This window comes from Lissotriton vulgaris, chromosome 11 (assembly GCF_964263255.1).
Source record: "Lissotriton vulgaris chromosome 11, aLisVul1.2, whole genome shotgun sequence".
NCBI lineage: Eukaryota > Metazoa > Chordata > Amphibia > Caudata > Salamandridae > Lissotriton > Lissotriton vulgaris.
The window spans coordinates 1,039,142,607-1,039,163,292 of NC_141699.1; the positions used below are offsets into that span (position 1 = coordinate 1,039,142,607).

Sequence of the window (20,686 nt, forward strand, 5' to 3'; positions counted from 1 at the left end):
CTCGTTCGTTGTGCTTGCTCTCTTGCCCCCCCTCGATCGTTGTGCTTGCTCTCCTGCCCCCTCGTTCGTTGTGCTTGCTCTCCTGCCCCCTCGTTTGTTGTGCTTGCTCTCCTGCCCCTGCCCCCTCGTTCGTTGTGCTTGCTGTCCGTAGTAGCAGTCTTCCCTGCTGCGGTATCTCAAGCGTCACAAATCCTCCGTGGTGGGGCCGGTCTGGGTTCCCGGACGCTCTCGTCCGATGGGTCCATGGGTCCGTCCCTTAGGACGTCAGTGCCTGCAGCCAACTGACTGCCGCCAATGTGCGAGCCTAGAACGCAGCATGGCTCCGGACTCTGTATTGTTGCGGGTAGGCCTGTCACTCTGTCTGGCGTTTCTGATGCCAGTTGATGTTTACTGGGGATGCAAGCGAGTTTAGAGCAGTATTAAGAACGGATTCTGTAGGATAATATGATCGAGCTGGGATAATGCGCGTCAGCCATGTTGGACTACTCGGCCACGCCCCCTGTTTGCCCTATCTTTGGCCCAGCAGGACTCTGCTATTGGCATTGCCCCTGCCCCCTCATTCGTTGTGCTTGCTCTCCTGCCCCCCCGCCTCGCTGGTTGCGCTTGCTCCCCTGCCCCCTCGCTGTGCTTGCTCCCCTGCCCCCTCGTTCGTTGTGCTTGCTCTCCTGCCCCTGCCCCCTCGTTCGTTGTGCTTGCTCTCCTGCCCCTGCGTGCTTGCTCCCCTGCCCCCTCGCTGTGCTTGCTCCCCTGCCGCCTCGTTCGTTGTGCTTGCTCTCCTGCCCCTGCCCCCTCGTTCGTTGTGCTTGCTCTCCTGCCCCTGCCCCCTCGTTAGTTGTGCTTGAATAATAATAATAATAAAACCATTTGTAGAGCGCATGGTTACACTATAACAGTGTGTCCCCGCGCTATGGAGAGAAACCGTCCAGCGAGCAAGACCTTCTGCACTTGGCACCACAAGGGGGAAGAGGTAAAAATACTGGGCTTAGGTTTGAGGGAATAGGTATTTTTTCAATTTAAGTCGGAATCTTGCTTCCGATGGTTCCATACGTAGTTCGATAGGGAGCTCATTCCATCTCTTACAAGCTAAGTATCTGAACGAGCGACCTCCCATTCGTGCTTTGAAAATGCGAGGAACCTGAAACAGCATGCTCCCAGAAGATCTCAAATTGCATTTTGGGCGATGAATCGTAAGAAGCTTTTGAAGATAGCTTGGCCCTTTTCCCTGGGCTACACGATGCGTAATACATAATGATTTGAACAGGATGCGTTCCTGAATGGGTAGCCAATGGAAGGTCTTAAGAGCCTGTTTCCCTGAGGCTTGCTCTCCTGCCCCCTCGTTCGTTGTGCTTGCTCTCCTGCCCCTGCCCCCTCGTTCGTTGTGCTTGCTCTCCTGCCCCTGCCCCCTCGTTGCTTGTGCTTTCTCTCCTGCCCTGCTATTGTAAATGACAATGCCATTTATTTATGTTTTAAAAACAAAAACATAAATAAAAATAATGTCATGAGCAATGCCAATAGCTCTAACTTTAAGAATGTCGAGACCATTGCATTGTAAATGCTTGTTCCCTTTTGAAGGAGGGGGGCTCAAGCAGAAACTTTTCCGCATTCCAAGAAGGTCCCAAGCCTCCAGACATTTTCAGTTTATTCGCCAGGTAGCAGGAGGAAGAAGTGTGCAAGGTATCAATTTACCCATTTAAATAATGGGTAAATAATAAATTATGTAAATACAGACAAAAAAATATATAACACAAAAAATATCTATTGGGGATATTCTAAAATAAATTATGTAAATACAGAAAGCATCTCTTCAGACTCACTTCCGAACTAGAGTTGAAGGGTATGTTGATAATACTATTGTACTGTCCAGGTCGTGTGTGCTGAATAATTTAAATTGTAGTACATTTACTCCAAACCACAGCTCCTGTTGAGCGACAAAAGGTGTTATTTTAAAGTGTGGGTGGGCGGGCACGACCCTAATGAATCCTGTCCCCACAAGGTCAAATGCTGGTGAAGCAGGTCAATGTGCAAGAAAGCAACAGTAACCCTACTCCGCTAAATTCTCATACCGATAGGTATCTTCGATCCACTCCGACCCAGCAGATTTCCCCGTGATACCGCATTTTTCAGGGGGTTAAGCCTCGTAGCGACACCCAGAGCTGCCCTAAGCAGGCTCATCCCCGCCATCTTTGTTCAGGTGCAGATGCGCGGAGTTCTGGGTAGACGGTAAACTACATTGAAGTGACTCGGTCCCGCCATCTTTGGTAATAAAAGAAAGTGGTTTTGGAGATAGTCCTACCACTACTACCATGCCTCCCTCAAACTAGACGTTCCATCGCCGCCATCTTTATTCGGGGCGACGATAAAACAGTCCCTCTTGAAAGTGTGTGACCAACAGTATCAGATACGTTTTTTAAGGTGAACTTACATGAAATGCTCTCGGCAGATAATATTTAGACATCCGCCGGTGTTTTTGTGTCGCTGTTTCTTTCAACTTAGCACTTCCTAGTTTCACCCGGAGATTGTAATGTATCTGTTGACGGAAGTAATTTGTAAGCAGATGGAATTGTGGGTGCCGGTGCATTTGCTCACACCCCCAACATGGCAGCGACCTCAGCGAGTATGGCAGGGACGCTGTGCAAGCGGCTGACGACTGTCCTGCGGAGCTGGGGAGCTAGAGCTCGTGGACCGTGCGTAGATCCTGGGTAGGAGAACATAACATTCAACTAAACTGAAGGCCTGTCATAACAGCGCAACTACAGAGAGGCGATGTGCACCCTTACTTCACTCACTTTATCATGATTCCGAGAGTGACACTACCACTCTATGCCAGCGCCTCCCTTGTTTTATTTATTTATTTATTTAATGCGTTTATATATAGCGCGGACTTTAACCGAAGGTGTCAGAGCGCTTCACAATATGAACAGTAGTGGAACATGAGGACAAATTACAAGTCAGCGTGTTACAAGAGCAAACGTTACGTTACATAAGGCAATAGTGACAATTGTGCATGTATCAAGAGTAAACAAAATACAAGAGGTAGCAAACGATACGTTACAAAAGGAAAAAAGTGACGTGTGTATGTTACAAAAGTGTACAAAGTACAAATAGAGGAATAATACTGAACTAAATGGCAGATACTCAAAACACAAGAACAAACGTCACGTTACATGAGACAATGGTGGCAATTGTGCATGTATCAAAAGCAAACAAAATACAAGAGGTAGCAAACAATACATTCCAATGGGGAAAGTGGCGTATGCATGTTTCAAAGGAGTACACAATACAAGTAGAAGTATAATACTGCAATAAATGGCAGACTCTCAAACCACAAGAACACATTGGGAAGGCACTTCTAGTCATGTAGAACAGAATTTCCTATAAAGGAGGGACTTCCTTCAGATAATAGAGAGGGTGTGAATTAACTTTGGAAGTGTTTTTGAAGGAGGAGAACTTTGAGGTCAGTTTTGAAGGCCTGGGAAGAGGTGGTGGTCCGGAGCTGAGGCGGAAGTGAGTTCCAGATTCTCACCGCGTTGCCTGAAAAGGATTGGGCCATCGACCTTTCCTTCTTGAAAGTGGGAGGTTCAAGCAATAGGTTTTCCGCATTACGTGATGGGCTAGAGCCTCCAGAGAGTTTCAGTTTTTTTGCCAGGTAGCGAGGAGAGGAGGAGTGCAATGCTTTGTGGGTGATACAGGCAGTCTTGTAGATAGATATTGCCTCGATGGGAAGCCAACGGAGGGTGGATAAAATGGGTGTGATGTGGTCGCTTCTTTTGGCCCCATATATGAAACCTGCTGAATGGAAAACAGATTTAAGGGGGGACAGGTGGGATTTGGGGAGGTCAGTAAGAAGAGAGTTGCAGTAGTCCAGTCTGGAGAGAACCAGCGATTGGATCATTGTTTTAAGGTCATGCGCCAGGAAGAACCCATCAAAAAAGGCGCAGTTGGTATCCAGCAGACTTTGCAATGGAATTAATGTGGGAGAGTAGATTGAGTTTTGTGTCGTGTATGACACCAAGGGATTTTGCGCTGTCGACAATGATGGGTTTATTGTTAAGTAGATTAATCTGATCAATCCATGATTGAACCGGGGGAGGAGAAAGTGAGGAGGAGAGAAGGAGGAATTATGAATTCAGTTTTAGAGGAATTCAGAATCAGTTGATGAGTTAACATCCAGTTTTAAATGAAGTCGAGAGTAGAGCTTAGGATGGAGAGATCGTGAGTGGAGGCAACCTTGAGGTAGATTTGAGTATCGTCCGCATAGAGATGATAGTGGATCCCGGATTTACTTAGATTTCTCAATGGTTCTAAATAGAGATTGAACAGGGTGGGTGCACGTATAGAGCCTTGAGGAACACCTTGACCTACCGCCAAAGGAGATGAAAGACTATTCGCTATTTTTATCATTTGAGATCTATCAGAGAGGAAGGAAGCAAACCATTTAAGCACAGTGCCCTCCAAGCCCATTCTCTGTTGAAGAGTGTTAAGGAGAGTGTTGTGATTGACAGCGTCAAAGACTGCAGAAAGGTCAAGGAGAATAAGAAGACAAGACTCCCCAGAGTCGAGAATCCTCAGCGCGTCATCAATCACTTGCAGCAGGGCTGTTTCAGTGCTGCAGTTTTGAATGAAGTCAGACTGGAAATTGTCAAGAAGATCATTGTCCTTGATATGACGAGAGAGTTGTTTCGCTACACATCTTTCTGTGATTTTCGTAGGAAATGCTAGGGTAGTGATGGAGCTGAAGTTGTTGAGGTCGTTTGCATCAGCAGTGGGTTTTTTAGGCAGAGGGCTGACCTGCCCAGTTTTGAATGAAACAGGAAGGGAGCCTTGACAGAGGGAGAGGTTAACCAAAGTGGTCCAATAGGACAGAGAATGGGTATAGACGTCAATGGCAATGGCACTTGGGATGGGTCAAGATATTGGTTGGAGGGCTTTGTTTCGAGGATGCTTTTGAGGAGGGCATCTTCGGAGATGTGGTCGAAGTTCTGCCAAATGGCTAAGGATTTGCGCTCCTCTGGAGGGCTAGGATGACTGACCTGATCCACAAGTGATTGGCCACTTTCACTTTTTCGTCAAAGAATATAGCAAATTCTGCTGCTTTCTTTGTTGAATCGTCCACCTTGGAGGATGGGGGGGAGCAGTTTGGATTCTTGATGAGAGCAAATAGTTTTATGGGTCTATTTTTGGCTGAGTCGAGGAGGGTTCTGAAGTGCGTCGCTTTTCCAAGGAAGATGTGCTTGTGGTACTCGGATCTTGCTGAACGAAGCGTGGCCAAATTATCGGTGGAGGTGCGCTTGTCTCCATTGTTTCTCCAGGGATCTTAGGTACTTCCTTTCTTCATAGAGGGATTTGTTGAACCAAGGTGCTGAGGGAGTGGGCCTTTTCTTTTTGCTTTGGAGAGGAGCGACGTTATTGATTTCGACTGCAAGGACTGTGAGGCATTGGGAGGTGAGTTTGTTAACATCTAAGTTTGGGTCTAGCCTTGGAAGTGATAGCAAAGCTGATTCACAGAAGGTACCGAGGTCAATATTTTTAGTGTCACGTAACCAGGAGGTAGCCCTCTTAGTTTGGCCAAGAGTTATAGAGTGTGATAGGTGAAGAGAGAATGGGATGAGTAAGTGGTCAGACCAGTCAACATGAATAGGGGTAGCGATAGTAGGCATTCCTGTTTTTGAAATAACAAGGTCCAGGATTGAGCCCTTAGAGTGTGTTGTTTCTGTGAAGTGTTGGATAAGATCGTTTGCAGAGAGTAAGGTGGCCAGCAAATTCGCAGAAGAGTCTTGAGACAAGCCCCAGTGGTGATTGAAGTCTTCCAAGAAGATCTGATTGTCACTTTGCGAGTATTGGTCGCTAATGAAGTCAGGGAGTTCCTCCAAAAACGAGGGGGCGGTAAATGGCATGGAATCTGAGGGGTGAGCGGTGGTGCAGTTGAAGTTCAAGGGATAGGCATTCAAAAGTGCGGAAGGAGCTGTTAGGAAAAGCCTTGAGTTGTAGAGAGTTTCTAAAGATGACTGCAACACCTCCCTCAACTTGGTCAATTCTGTCATTTCGAAATATAGAATAGCCTGTGGGTACTAGGAGATCAAACATAGAGTGAGAGGTATCGTTGAACCAGGTCTCTGCGAGGAAGAGCATGCCAATATTGTGAAGTATGAATGGTGTCGGAGATTTCAATCTTGTGTTTTATTGCAGATCTGCAGTTGTGGAGCAGACAGCGCAGCTCTGTCAAGACTGTTTTGGTGACGGGCACTTGGGCTATGAGGGGCGATAGGGATGTTGTGCTTATACGAGGGTGCTCGGGAGGGTTTAGGTGGATGAGAGGTTCTGACAGAGGAGATGGTCGGAATAGTGTAGATAGTAGGGCTACTAGGAGATGAAAGTGGAAGAGGGGGGCGTTCGAGGGCTTGTGTGAGTTTGCAATGTTTGCAGACAACAGGTTATGCTTTTCTATTATGGGGTGTGGGGGCGAGGTGCATTTCGTGGGAAGGTGAGTGTTTTCCAAAGGAATTGAGGTGTATGGAAAAGTGGAAATCTTGGAGCTTAGAAGTGAAATGGTAGCTTCAAGTTGGGAGATGAAGGTGATGAGAGAGCCTAGCTTATTTTCCAGAGAGAGTAGGGCAGAGCACGGCATGTTGGGTGGCTCGATGGAAACAGGAGGGGGTACAATTGGTCGTGGAAGGCAGGGGTAAGTCGGGGGACGGCAGGGGAGTTGGGGTATAGGGTTCAGAGGTGGGGAAAGGTGGTGGTTGAAAGCGGCGTTGGTGCATCAGAGGTGAGAGGAGAGTTGTCTTTGTTGGCGTTGCAAGAAGGATAGGAATTAAGGACATAATTAGGGGGGTAGGTGAGGAGCGAGGCAGTGGGGCGGAGGGAGAGGGGAGGAGTGTGTGGGGACATAGGAATGAAGGAGGTTTGGGAGGAAGCAGAGGGAGGGGTTTGGAGAGGTCCTGTATGCTAGATGAGGAGGCTGTGAGGGAAGGGCATCCGGCGGAGTGAGGGGGTTGGCAGATAGGGACATTGAAGAAAGGAAGTGGTCCTGCTAGGCCCGAGGAAGGGAAAGGGTTACCGAGGGGGGAAAGGGGGTAGCACAATATTGGGGGAAGGAGAGAGATGCAATGGGTTTGTGGAGAAATTAGGGTGCAAAGCGAGGGGAAGAGGAGGGAATAAGGGGGACGTAAGTAACGTTAACTAGGGGGAAGGTTGGAGGACTAAAAAGGGTGGTGGCAGGTAGGGAAAGGGGGGAGGAGATGAGGTTGGATGGTGCAGATTGGCCGAGGAGCGGATTAGCTAGAGGTCCGGCTGAAGTGATGAAGAGGGGGCATACTGTGAGGGGGGAAGAATGGGAGAGCAGGGCACAGGGGAGGGAATAGGGTCGACCTGTGCCTCCTGAGGTTGCAGCCTATTGGAGTGTAGGGGGGGTCAGGGGCAGAGAGAGGGAGTAATGGGTAGAGCTAGATGAAGAGTTGAGGGACAACCCGGTCATAGGGGAGGGGAGAAGGGAAGGCAAGAGGTGGTCAAAGAGAGAGAGACAGGTGTCTTTGGCTTGGATCATGACAGTACTGTTATAGAGTGAGATAGTGAGGGAGCAGTTGAAACACGCCTGATTACTACTCCCTGCCTGATTACTTCTTACGAACACAATGACTGCCCCCGGACGTCCCCTACTGATAACCTCGTTTAGTGAGTTAAGGTGATACTATTAACGCATTCTGTGAGATGCTGAGTCGGAACACTGGAAATAAAATATTGCCGTGTGTGTATGTCTTCTAAATTAATTGAAATATTGAACAGGACCGTGAGAGATTATATAAACAGAGGCTAGCAACTGTTAATTGCCTGTTTTTCCACTGCCCCCCCCTGCTTCAAAAGAGCTTGCAAGCTTCTTGATCCTTCTGTTTCACCCTACCCTTTCTTCCTGTCAGGGCGGTCTGGAATAAAAAAAATTATTGGGAAATCAGGTTGCTGCTTTTACTGTTCTGCTCTCATGGACCCCTGCTATCGGAACTCGGAGATCTCGACTTTTTACAGTTGAATGAGGTCAGAAGCGTCAGTCAATGCTAAACAGAATAAGGGATAGTTGAAAAATATATTCATTTGAACTCACTTTGACCTTACTTTGAACCGCATTAATATTTTTGCTTTTTTAATGTTAGGAGGCATACAAAGACGGAGGGGTTTAAGTGAGAAACAAATAGCTACCTGTTAAATCCAAATGACTGAAAACAATGTTAGAGAATCCATCACCAAAATTTGTTTACGTTCTAAAAAAAAATTACGTTCTAAAAAAAACTATTAACATACATGTTTTTTTAGTTTGTGCCTTGGTTTTTGGCTTTTAAGTCTGTTTCTCAGCCAATAGATTTCAACAGTTTGTCTTTATGAACTGGGTATAGCATTTCTAACAGAAAAGTTTGTTCTTGATAACCACACAAGAATGTCTAATCGACATGAGTGAGTTGAGGTTTAAGGAGGGGTTCATGGTGTAGTGATGAGTGGAGAAACATAGAATGACAGACTTACTTTACGTTATATTGTTCTGATCTGTTAGGCAAATGGTCGAAGGACCAATATTTCGAAGTGACACATGGGCTTTTCGGGTGGAAAGCAAGTAGTGGTTAGGGGAACATTGGAGCGGGAGGAAGGGGCGTTCAGTGAATTGTGAATGAATAACATTACATAACAGTTGCATAAAGACTGACTTACACAATGTGGTCGGTGATCAAAGTAGTCTTGTTTCAGCTGGACTGGCCTTCCGTAAATAGAAAAGAGAGAGGGTGTCAAATCCATTCTATTGTAGTTCATTGTCTGCTAGGTGTTCAGACTCTGGGGTTAAGATTACGCAGCAGTGTTTTGCTTTGGCATCAAATAGGGCACTATTGGGGGCATAGAGGCAATGATGGAAGATGTTGCTAAATATGCTAGTGTTCTTGGATAGGAGGTGTCTGACGATGCGAATGATGGTGGCTGTGGAGGTCCCAGTTGTATGGCTGATGACGAGATCATTATAGTAGTCGCATGTTAGGAGATGCAGAATATTGGTCACTGAAAATAATGTTCCAGACTCCAGAAAATATGTTTAATCTCTGGTATGCATCATTGTTTTTTGATTTGCCTCAGGTGAAACCGGGTTCTCATTAAGAAGTAGAATACGTCCTGTTTCTTTCAGGGAATAAAACGTGTCCTTTGGGTACAGCTACGGACATTATTAATGTAAAATCGTGGAACTGACCATCACTGTTAAAACGTAGATGTGACACAATTAATTTTGATGTGTTTGAATGGAGCTGCGTAGCCGAGTCCGTTTCAGTTAAAGATGAGTTTGGGACTTTCCCACACAGGTGTAATGGATGCTTATATGTACACACAAGATAATTTCGAGGTTGAGCAGAGCACCTTTCCTGACAAAGCAGTCCTCCTCTAGGGGTACACCTATTCCTTTCATGTGGCATTCGATTTCATGACTCGTTCTTTAAAAATGTGAAAGAGTCGAGTGTGTCATAATTTGAGATCTAATTTGTGGACTGGCACCTTTTTATTCTAAATGCATTTTTGAAACTTTTGGAGACGTGAAGCCAGTGTAACAGAAAGTGCTCTACCTCAATTTTGACCTTTGCGTTTTGCACCTTTTATTTGTAATTCCGCAGGTGAGTAGTACATGCACCGAGTGGTATGTAGGTTTGTGCAACTTTAGAAAATTATCGTGTGGGGTAGTTGTTCATGCAGTTAGTGGAAATGTTGTTCTTTAGTGGAAACCAGTGTACATCTAATGCTCTACGCCACGGGTACTCATAGTACGGCCCGCGGGCCGCCAGCGGCCCGGCAAGCCTTCCCTGGCGGCCCGGCAAGCCTTCCCTGGCGGCCCGCGGACCTTGCACACATCGTACCAGTGTTTAACTTTTTTTTTTTAAAGGGTGTCTGCAAACACAAGATGCAGCAGCACGACTCGAAGACTCTGCTGCTCTCTGGGGGCCGGACGGGCGATAGTTAGAGTGGAGCAGCAGGGGCCTAAGAGGTGAACAACACAGCCTCATTATCATGCTAATGCTCTTTTAAAGACCTGTTAACGTGCTCGGTGTGGATGCGTGTGTGTGTGTTCCGTAGCTGTCTCAGCCCGGGCTGAAACATAGGCAGGGTGATATGACAGAGGGAGTGGGAGGGAAAGGGAAGGAGAGGGCAAGAAAGGGAGACAAAGTGAGGGAGCGAAAGGGAGACCGGGTGAGGGAGTGAGAGAGGGAAGGAGGGAAACGGAGGGAGGAAGGGAGGGAGAGGGAGGGAAAGGGAGTGACAGTGAGGGAGGGAAAGGGAGACAGTGAGGGAGTGAGGTAGGGAAAGGGAAACAGAGTGAGGGAGTAAGAGAGGGAAAGCGAGACAGAGTGAGGGGGTGAGAGAGGGAAAGGGAGGGAGGGAAAGGAAGTGACAGTGAGGGAGTGATAGAGGGAAAGGGAGACAGAGTGAGAGAGGGAAAAGGAGGGAGGGAAAGGAAGGGAGGGAAAGGGAGTGGCAGAGTGAGGGAGTGAGAGAGGGAAAGGGAGTGACAGAGCAAGAGAGGGAAAGGGAGACAGAGTGAGGGAGTGAGAGATGGAAAGGGAGACAGAGTGAAGGAGTGAGAGAGGCATAGGGAGGGAAAGGAAGGGAGTGAGAGAGGGAAAGGAAGGGAGTGACAGAGTGAGGGAGTGAAAGGGAGACAGTGAGGGAGTGAGAGAGGGAAGGAGGGAAACGGAGGGAGGAAGGGAGGGGGAGGGAGGGAAAGGGAGTGACAGTGAGGGAGGGAAAGGGAGACAGAGTGAGGGATGGAAAGGGAGACAGTGAGGGAGTGAGGTAGGGAAAGGGAAACAGAGTGAGGGAGTAAGAGAGGGAAAGCGAGACAGAGTGAGGGGGTGAGAGAGGGAAAGGGAGGGAGGGAAAGGAAGTGACAGTGAGGGAGTGATAGAGGGAAAGGGAGGGAGGGAAAGGAAGGGAGGGAAAGGGAGTGGCAGAGTGAGGGAGTGACAGAGGGAAAGGGAGTGACAGAGCAAGAGAGGGAAAGGGAGACAGAGTGAGGGAGTGAGAGATGGAAAGGGAGACAGAGTGAGGGAGTGAGAGAGGCATAGGGAGGGAAAGGAAGGGAGTGAGGGAGTGAGAGAGGGAAAGGAAGGGAGTGACAGAGTGAGGGAGTGAAAGGGAGACAGTGAGGGAGTGAGAGAGGGAATGGGAGAAAGAGTGGGAGTGAGAGAGGGAAAGGGAGGGAGGGAAAGGAAAGTAGGGGGGAGGGAGGGAAAGGGAGTGAGGAAAGGGAGAAAGAGTGAGGGAGTGAGAGAGGGAAGGAAAGTGGGGGAGGGAGACGGAGAGAGGGGGACAGAGTAAGGGAGAGTGAGAGAGGGAAGGAGAGTGAGGGAGGGAGACAGAGAGAGAAAGAGAGCGACAGAGATAGATGTGTGTATGCCTGGTCTAGGGGCTCAGTGGACGAAGGTGTCCGCTGCAGGGACCAGTGATCAACCTCATGGTCAGTTTTTGTTTGTTGCTCTAGCCCTGCCCCCTCCCCCACTGACCCGCCCCCACTGGTGCGGCCCTCAGACATAAACCACAGTGTAAATTTTGCCCCCGAGAAAAAGTTTGTGAGTACCCATGCTCTACGCTTGGTAGACTACCGTTCTTCAAGTAGTGAATTTCCGATCTGTAGATTAGTCATTTCAGACTGGATTGTTCATCCTGCTTGCGATGGAGCATGCTTTGGTTCATGGTAGTTTGGTGTCATAAGCTTGCTTTCCTTTTACTGATTCCTGGACTGCTTGGCTGTTGGGATGGCGGACTATGCTGATGTGTCAATTCTTATTTTTCAGTTCCATTTTCTGGTGATTCTGATATTGGCTAGCGATGTGGAAGGGATGTGTCTGATATTTTGTGCTGTCTTTGTTGATTATTCGGAGGATGGAACATGTTTTATCTTGTCCTGAGTGGTTATACAGTGCAGTGCATTTTATGTCTTTATACGTGATGAGATCACATGGAATGTGCTGTCAGTGATTGGCACAGAACTGCCTATGGTTCATTTGGCAATAGATGTATATACAGGAAAACATGTCTTGCTTGTATCCTGAGAGATGATTGATTTAGCGGTTTCTCCAAGGATCCTAAAGTTCTTTTTCTTTTAGTCCCATAGCTCCTTGCTTCAAGGTCTGTGTTAGGGGGTAGTTCAAGATAGCAGATTTTGAAGGGCATTTCATAGGTAAGTTATCTTTGCTACTAGAGCATGTCCCTAAAACTTGCAGGAATCCAAAGTCTAAAGATCTCAAAGAGGAGAGGATAAAGATGCTGACCAACTCGAAGAGAAGGGTTAAAAACCAAGAAAACACCAGCAGTAGAGACATACACAACCAGCTCTGACTGTGGATTTGAGGTGTGGAGGGTTGACAATACCTTCAAGGGTGGGTAGAAACAACCTCATTCATCACCTGCCACTTTGAGTGATTGCCAAGCCTCTTTCAGAAGATAGTATTTACCATTCTCCAGTCCCAAAGTTGATACTCCTTGTTGAGGAAACAAAAAGCAATGACAGCATTTTTTATGACTATTTCGACAACAACCACTTTAGCACAAAGCTGTATTCAATTTGGCGTCCAAATGCCATATACCGGTGGTTCCCAAAGTGTGCGCCGCGGCGTCCCAGTGCGCCGTGATAAGAAGCCTGGGGCGCGCGCCGCCACCAAGGATGTGATTCATTGAAATTGCAGCCGCAAGTCCTCCCCCTCCTTTGTGCTGAGCGTGACCCCTGCCCTCGCCCTCTGCATTTAAATGGCTCAATTAAGAGCTCAGTGAGGTTTCTGACAAAAGTAATGGGTACTCGTGAGGAATACAAAAGTGCTAACCAAGCTACAAGACTGCTTTATTTTGCACTACTAAAAAAGTGGAACAAATAATCCATCACTGCATTTCGACAACATTAAGTTTCCTCTCGCATCCGACTTTGGTGGAAGCACAGAGCTGCCTTCAAGAATGAGCGCTCGGGGCAAGAAACTCCAGGCACGAGACTCCAGACTCCAGCCAGGCACGAGGCGACGGCTGAACACAGAGACTACGTACAACGTCGACGAGGGCCGCACCGAGGACATAAAAGGGCATACACTGAAAGTGGGCATCCGAGAGAATGTCGGCTATGAGTGTCAGTGCTATTTGCCTTCCTAGTACCCGCGCATGGCTCGAAGGACATATACATTAAGGTACGCTCTACTGACACTCAACGTCAGCGGTGGTAGAAGTGCGGCTGGTACTCTCTTCAGAAAGCCCAGTTTGCAGTGCTTAAAAAATATGTGGTCAGTCATGACTGATCATGAATCTTAATTCATAACCTCATCATTTATGTTTGATTATTCCGTTGACTTATCGTTGTTATGTAACTGCATTCAATCTTCTGATCCATGTTATATTGTATTTGTATAGTGCCCAGGCTGAGTTAGTATGACCTCCTAGCACTCATGACTGTCATGAAATGAAATGAAGGAAACTTATATAGCGCACGACTTACCCTGGGGCATCTCCGCGCTTGCTTAGGGAACCCGTCCTGGTATTCCCCTGTGAGATAACCCTGGCAGGGTATCCACAAGGTGAAAGCCAGGCATCCCGCCGCGAGGGGCCGTTGTGGAGATTAAGCAAGCTATTGCCCAGAGTCGCAGAGTGTGAACCCGTGAGTCGAGAAGGTACCGGAGCGAGAATTAACGAGTCCGTGGAATTTTTGAGCCCAAGACCCGCCGAGGCGGGGAATTGAACCCTGGTCCAGGGCCGAACTCAAGCTCCAGGTCTGCCGCCTCTAACCCCTGAGCCACACTTCTCCACTGACGTGTCTCATCTCAGGAGGCCGAGGGCTCCCATCAGTGGCCTAATTCAAATTGATGCCCCCACTGCAGAAGAGACCCTGACATTCTACTGGCTTACTCATGTTTATAGGCCTTGGCCTGAATGGAAGCACCCAGAAAAGTGGTGGTGTGTGGGTGGGAGCGGGGCCTGCAACACAGGGGCTGCAGGAGCCTGCACCCTGCCTCTAGTTCCCATTACAGCTCAGAATCTGAGCCATCCTTTGATGATATATTCTTGTTATTGTATTGTGGAGAGTCTCTCGTTGGTTGGCGTTTTCATGTTTAATGAAGTGACAGTTTGTGATTTTTGTGCCATATAGTTTTGCTTACGAGCTTTCTTCCACATTCTGAAACACCTTAGGACAGAGGTCTTCAAACTTTTTGATGCCGAGACCCCCTTGTAAAACCTTTTTAGGCGTAACGACCCCCTTCCGACAAAAGTTTCTAGAAACTGGTACTCCTCATCATCAACAACTATTGACAACCATAGTGTGCCTGTTAGACCTCATCACATTCATCCATCATTCATTCATCCACCCACACTTTCACACATCCATCCATCCATCCTTCATCCATCCACCCTTTCATCCTTCCATCCATACATCCATCCTTTATCCATCCACCCTTTCATCCATCCATTCACCCATCATTCATCCACCCACCCACCTTTTCACACATCCATCCATCATTCATCCATGCAACCTTTATCCATCCATACATCCATCCTTCAGTTATCTACCCTTTCATCCTTCCATCCATACATCCATCCTTCATCCATCCACCCTTTCATCCATCCATCCTTCATCCACCCTTTCATCCATCCATCCTTCATCCATCCACCCTTTCATCCATCCAATCATCATTCATCCACCCATCTTTTCACACATCCATCCATGCAACCTTTTATCCATCCATACATCCATCCATCCACCCGTTCATCCTTCCATCCATACATAGATCCTTCATCCATCCACCCTTCCATTCATCCATCCTTCATCCATCCACCCTTCCATCCATCCATCCTTCATCCATTCACCCTTTCATCCATCCATCCATCCTTCATCCATTCACCCTTTCATCCATCCATCCTTCATCCATCAACCCTTTCATCCTTCCATCCATCCTTCATCAGTACACCCTTTCATCCTTCCATCCACAAAATTCATCCTTCATCCATCCACCCATCATTCATCCACCCACCTATTCTGTGCCTCTCTCTCTCAAAAGGAATGCTTGCCCCTATACTTCTGCTAGTAAACGACAACGCAGGTGGTGCATAAATGAGATTAAGGCACCTATTTCCAGAACATATGTTCAGTGAAATAAGTTTACATTGTACATTGCTAGCGATTATTACATAAAATGTTCTTTCTGAATGCGTACTTGTTCTGCATATCCAAAGTTACAAGCATACTTAACAATTAACAAGCACAACTACACATTTTGACTAGCTGACGATAGTCTTGAAATTATGTTTACAAAAATGAACTGAGAAAAAAAAAATATTTGTACTCACCCCCTAGTAAAGTGTTTTGAACATCACATTTAGTTACAACAATCAAATACCACATTGAATAATTAGACCCCGTAAACAACTGCCCTCAAAGTCTGCAAACTGACAGAATCTGCGACCCCCTTCCCAGGACTCCACGACCCCCCTGGGGGTCGCGCCCCATAGATTGAAGACCTCTGCCTTAGGATCAATTGTAGTTTTGTAGGTTTACCCGAAGGTGTCAGAGCGCTTTCTTTTACATAAGAACCAGTTGCGATACTTATTACATGCGTTACATAAAAGATACAAGCAGAAAATATTTGCAAATGTACAAGTTATAAAGTCACACAGGGAAGAGATATAAACAGAAATAAATTGCAAATGTACAAGTAGTAAAGTCACACAGGGAAGAGACAAATAGAAAAATTTGCAAATGTACAGGTTGTAAAGTCACTCAAGGAAGAGATACAAATGGATAAACTCTAAGAGTCACATAGGAATGGTAGAGAGTACAAAGGTCTACTGCGGTGGTTCCCAAAGTGTGTGCCACGGCACCCCGGTGCGCTGGTAAAAAAATGGTGGGGAGCCGCGGCCAACTGCCAATTAGGTCAAGGGAGCCACGGGTCAAAAAAGTTTGGGAACCACTGCCATATACCATAAAACTGGATGAACCAAACACAGATGCTGACTGCACCTTGGTTTTGTTCCATGATGGTGATAGGTGGTGATGACAATGCAGATGACATTCACGAGACCATCTACCTGTGGATGCAGATGAGGACTATGACGACAAAAAGGGAGAAATTGCTTCTTGACTGTGCATAAAGTCTAATCTCTTGGAAAATTTGCCTCTTCTGTTTTCACTTAAATGTATGATATAAAATGTAATATCCCTGCCGGCAACAAAATGCTAATGTAATTCTGTGGGGATTATGTTGACACTCCTTTAGCATCTAAAGTTGATATAATCAGGATCCCAGTTTTCCGGGATCCTAATGCCCGACAATAGCTATTTTTATAATCCATTTACCAGTGCCTTTCCAAGTTCTTAAAAAGAAAAAAAAAAGGACTTTTGATTCTGACCCCATTGTTTTTTATTGCTCTATCTTCTTCTCTTCAAACCATTTCTGCTGATTCTTCGATGATGGCAGCTGTGAAGTGATGATTGTCCTTGTAGTAGGACTACTGCAAGAGCCAACTTGATCAACATGATGAACAAAACAATATGTAATTTCAGAAAAAAAGTTGAAAATAGAAGGAAACTGATTCTGGGGATGACATGATGTGTCCATTTTAGAATGTTTGATATGGTCCAGTGGGGCACAGTATCCAAATTAATTGAATTATTCTTTAATGAATATCATTTAGAGGCAGTCGTTTTTGTTTGATGAAAAGGAAACGTCTAACCTTGGATGATTGTCTTAGTAACAAGATAAATTACTGAAAACCTTTCACTTGGATGTGGTGTGGCTGCATGCAACACCCATAAACCAGAGGTCCAATAAGGGGATTTGGATTTACCGTTCACTAAGTTTGAGTGGCTTTTTGTTTTGCAATTCCCTATTATCTTATTTGTCCCAGGTGTATCTGGGGCCCCACACCAAGAAGGAGTCACAGGAGGCAATACAGTGTTGCAGTGTCTTTGTATACAGGCAGAGTACTTGAGCCGTCAGCCAAAGCAACCATTAGGCGCATCACTATAAGGCCCTCCAGGCGGCCGCCAGGGCTATCACTGGGGTAGCAGGTCCCACAGTGTCAGGAGGGTCGATGTGGTCCCAATGTGGGGACTCACTAGAGCAAGTGGGCTCACCTCTCATGCCACTGTTATTGGCGTCACTGCAGTGTGATCCAGGTCCTCAACGGCTCCCATCGGCTCCACCACAAGACACTGTGCCAGCCAGCCAGGCAGGCTAGCTGCTCTCGGTGGAGTCCACGTGTGTGCCCACAGTGGCAGAAGACAGCACAGCAGGCCCTACAGGTGACACCAGTGTGGCAGGAGGGGCCAGCAGGTGGCGCTCAAATGATTTATATATAGGGTAAAGGAGCAGCCTCAAGATACAGCTCTGGCTCCCCACCCCCCCCAACCCCCCCTGGTCCAGAGTAAAGTGTTCAGTGTGTTCCCCATTAGGCCTGAACCTGACTGAAGGGGGCAAGTTTGAATGATGATCGCACAGCAGAGTAACTATACTGACCTCGACGCGAGGCGCAACATGTTATCCCGAAGTTTTTCTCCCTATTTACCCTGTCAAAAGTAGAATTCAAATCCATATTAGCCAGATGTATGGCAAGTTGCTTGGCAGCAGTGTACTTGTTAATAATAAGATACAGATTAAGATATTGATTAACCATCCCAAGGCCAGGCCAAAAGCCATATTGAACATCAGATAGTACTTCACGATCCCTGGCCTTGGATAGTAAACTATTGGAGACCAACCGTCAGAGAATCTTAATCACAGAGCTTATTAAGGAGACATGCCGATAGCATCTGGGATCGGCATGATTTCCCTTTTTTTAGGTCTGGGCTAGAAGCACGCGAAGCGCGTTCTCGCCGAGAACTATAGTCGTCGGCTTAGCCGACAACAAGTGGAGACAAGTGCTGGCCACGCGCGCAGCATCGTCAGTGGGAGAGGGAGACACAAGAGCTGGCCACGCGCGCATGGGATTTGGTGGCGCGCGTGAGTCAGTCTCCAATTTAGTTTCAGAGCTGCCGATGTGCACGCTCACGGTGACGGCGTCTCCGCCGCGCGCCACAGCCCCATGATGAAGGTGACGTCCATGGACGCTCGCCGTCTCCGGCTGCTGCTGCTGCGTGCGTGCCCGGCCGGCGGCCGCTGCTCCTGGACTGCAGGCCCTCATATATAACATAACAATATGTACAAATTTCCTGGCAGAGCACGAGAAATTTTCCACATTGTAAATAAAAAGAGCCTTCTGTTATGCTTCATTTTTCTAAATCCGCTTTCCTTAATTAGAAGCCAATTACGTGTGTGGCCAAGCAGTTAGTGCCAATGCTCCGCTCACAGTGCTGTTTAAAAATATTAAACAGTCCATGTAGTTAAAAACACATGGACACGCATCCTTCCTGTGGGTGCTAGAGAAGCAGACCTTTGTGGGTAGAAGTTTCAATCGTGGGAGTTGGCAAAGATGGGCATATTTGTCAGCCTTAGATGAGAAACCCTGAATTATAATAGCGGTTTCATCCATTTCACATCTTGTGATCTTGCTCAATGTGTATAGTTTTTGTGTACCTTATTTCTACTGTCTGCTCTGACAATGAGTATCTACAACTTCTAGCATTCTGAACCATCAGTGTACCGCTATATAAAAACTGAACATTTACGCTAAAATCCCACTCCATTCTGAATTACACGTTGAATGTTAAAAGTTTGGCAAGCACAGCAGGAAATGAGTCGTTTAATTAAAGAATATGTTAACAGGAAGGCCTGTCCATCTCGAGCTGGATTCCTTTTTTTCTTCTTTTTTTTTTTTTAAGAGTCTAGACACCAAGTCACTGGATGGCTGTTAAGATCCAGAGTGCCAACTTCAACATAACATAACAGGGTACCCACTTCCTATTTCAGTAGCGAAAGTACAGAATCCCCGCCTAGAGGAGAGCGCAGGACAGGGCCCTACCAAGTTGATTCCTTGCTGGCATGTGGTTTTCTACAGCCTGTGTTTGCCGGAGGCCGCAGAACCAGCACAGAGGAAAGCTTTGTGTTTTTTTTTAATGTAAATACAATACGCTTCTAATGCCAGCAGCCCCAGGAGGCAGCAGCATGCTTGAGTGGCAGAGGTGAAAGAGCAGGAGGAAGGGCCTTCCCTGCCCCCTTCAGTCCCGGGGGTTTTCTCTTAGTTGCCGTGAGATCAGGGGTAGGAATGCTCATTTGTCTCCACTGTTCACCAGACAGCAGCACGGAGAGCTGGAATGGGGGGACGTGAGCACGGATTCAAGAAAGGGTGAACTGTGCCAGGCCTTTGCTGGCCCTTTAAATGTCCCAGGAGCCGACAAGATATGTCTGCTGCAGGATGTGAGGTAATTCTGTTGGTTTTGGTTTTTAAACTGCAAATTTATATAAACTTTACTTTTTTTAACCAATAAAGGGCTTACGTTTGGGCTACTGGGACATGTAGGGAAATGCAGAGGTAGATCATGTGACTAATGTGGATAAAAGTTCACAGGAAGAAGTGGGCTGGTCAGTGGAGAGATGTCCTGGCATGCTGGTGCGTGTGAAAGGCCCGTGTTGCACAGTCACATACGTGACTCTGCTTGTGACGCACTCATCCCCAGACCCGCTTGCCGTTTAGAGGCTATGACCTCCAGAGAAAAAGTCACATTTCCCAAGGCCACGCCTGCTCCTTCCCAGTTCCATGCTAAAAACATTACACAGCGTGACGGAAGAGTGACTCTACTTATTGGAACACCGAGTCTCACTTGAATATTTCCACTTTGAAAGGCTGTGATGTTTTAGAGGATCAACACATTCCCCTGCGTGTTCATGTAGCACTCGAAATGTATTTTATTTGATGGAGAACAAGAATTCCCATGGCTGCAGCTTGCCACGCTACACTTCGGTGTGTGTTGCGCCACCCGCAGCCTGCAGCATCTCCTGTGTGTCCGGCAGGGGCCGTGGTAGTCAGGATGTGTGTAGGCAGGCTGGTCTCTTGTAGACTCCACGCCCTCTCGATGCTGCCAGCCCCGGTCTCGCGGGAGTACGCGGAGGCGCGTCAGGCCGGGGTAGCTGTGGAGAGTCCAGTCATCTGTTTTCAAGTAAGGCATGGTTTCAAGAAAACCATGGACAGAAGCTCGGAAGCATAGGCCTCTCTATAACCTAACGTGATTGGCCTTTGGTACGGATGTGATCTGAAACCATACTCTACAATCTCCGGCCCCCAATTCTACCTCGCACGTTATACTCAGTTAAAGGGGCTTTTAGCCAACCCTCTTCATCCATTGGTCGGCTGTCATTCACATTTTTCCTCTTCCCAATACAGCAAAAAAATGGGGCGATGGGTCAGCCTACTTCATCCTTTGGGCTACCTTCACTGTGAGTGACAACATTCTGCTCTTTTACAAGAGGCATACCCACACACAGTAAGTGATGGACTAGTATGGCTGGGTGTAGTTACAATACAGAGTTTGCAAAAAAATTCATGCAACACATGTCCTATACAATGCCAATAACTCAAACTTTAATGCTGCGAGACCTATTGCATTGCAAATGCTTGTTGGAAACTGGCACTATCACATCGGTAGACCATGTCTTGGGTATCAGCTGCTTGATGGGTGCATTAATATGTAGCGAAATCAAGGGGGCCCAAATTATTATATTGGAGTAAAAAAAAAAATCCAAAGTGACCCCATTGGGTGCAGTGG

The 20,686-nt window shown here is 47.0% G+C and overlaps 2 protein-coding genes across 2 annotated transcripts in view; one reads left to right on the forward strand and one right to left on the reverse strand.

Moving 5' to 3' along the window:
* The window catches only part of NDUFB5 (NADH:ubiquinone oxidoreductase subunit B5), a 79,486-nt gene extending 77,253 nt beyond the window's left edge, over positions 1-2,233 (reverse strand). Inside the window, exon 1 of the mRNA XM_086944368.1 lies at positions 2,064-2,233. Within this exon, the coding sequence (XP_086800494.1) occupies positions 2,064-2,181 (118 nt within the window). The 5' untranslated portion in view covers positions 2,182-2,233. The remainder of the gene's footprint in view (positions 1-2,063) is intronic.
* A 114-nt stretch (positions 2,234-2,347) lies between these two features.
* MRPL47 (mitochondrial ribosomal protein L47) overlaps positions 2,348-20,686 on the forward strand; it is a 40,307-nt gene continuing 21,968 nt past the window's right edge. Inside the window, exon 1 of the mRNA XM_086944369.1 lies at positions 2,348-2,699. Within this exon, the coding sequence (XP_086800495.1) occupies positions 2,596-2,699 (104 nt within the window). The 5' untranslated portion in view covers positions 2,348-2,595. The remainder of the gene's footprint in view (positions 2,700-20,686) is intronic.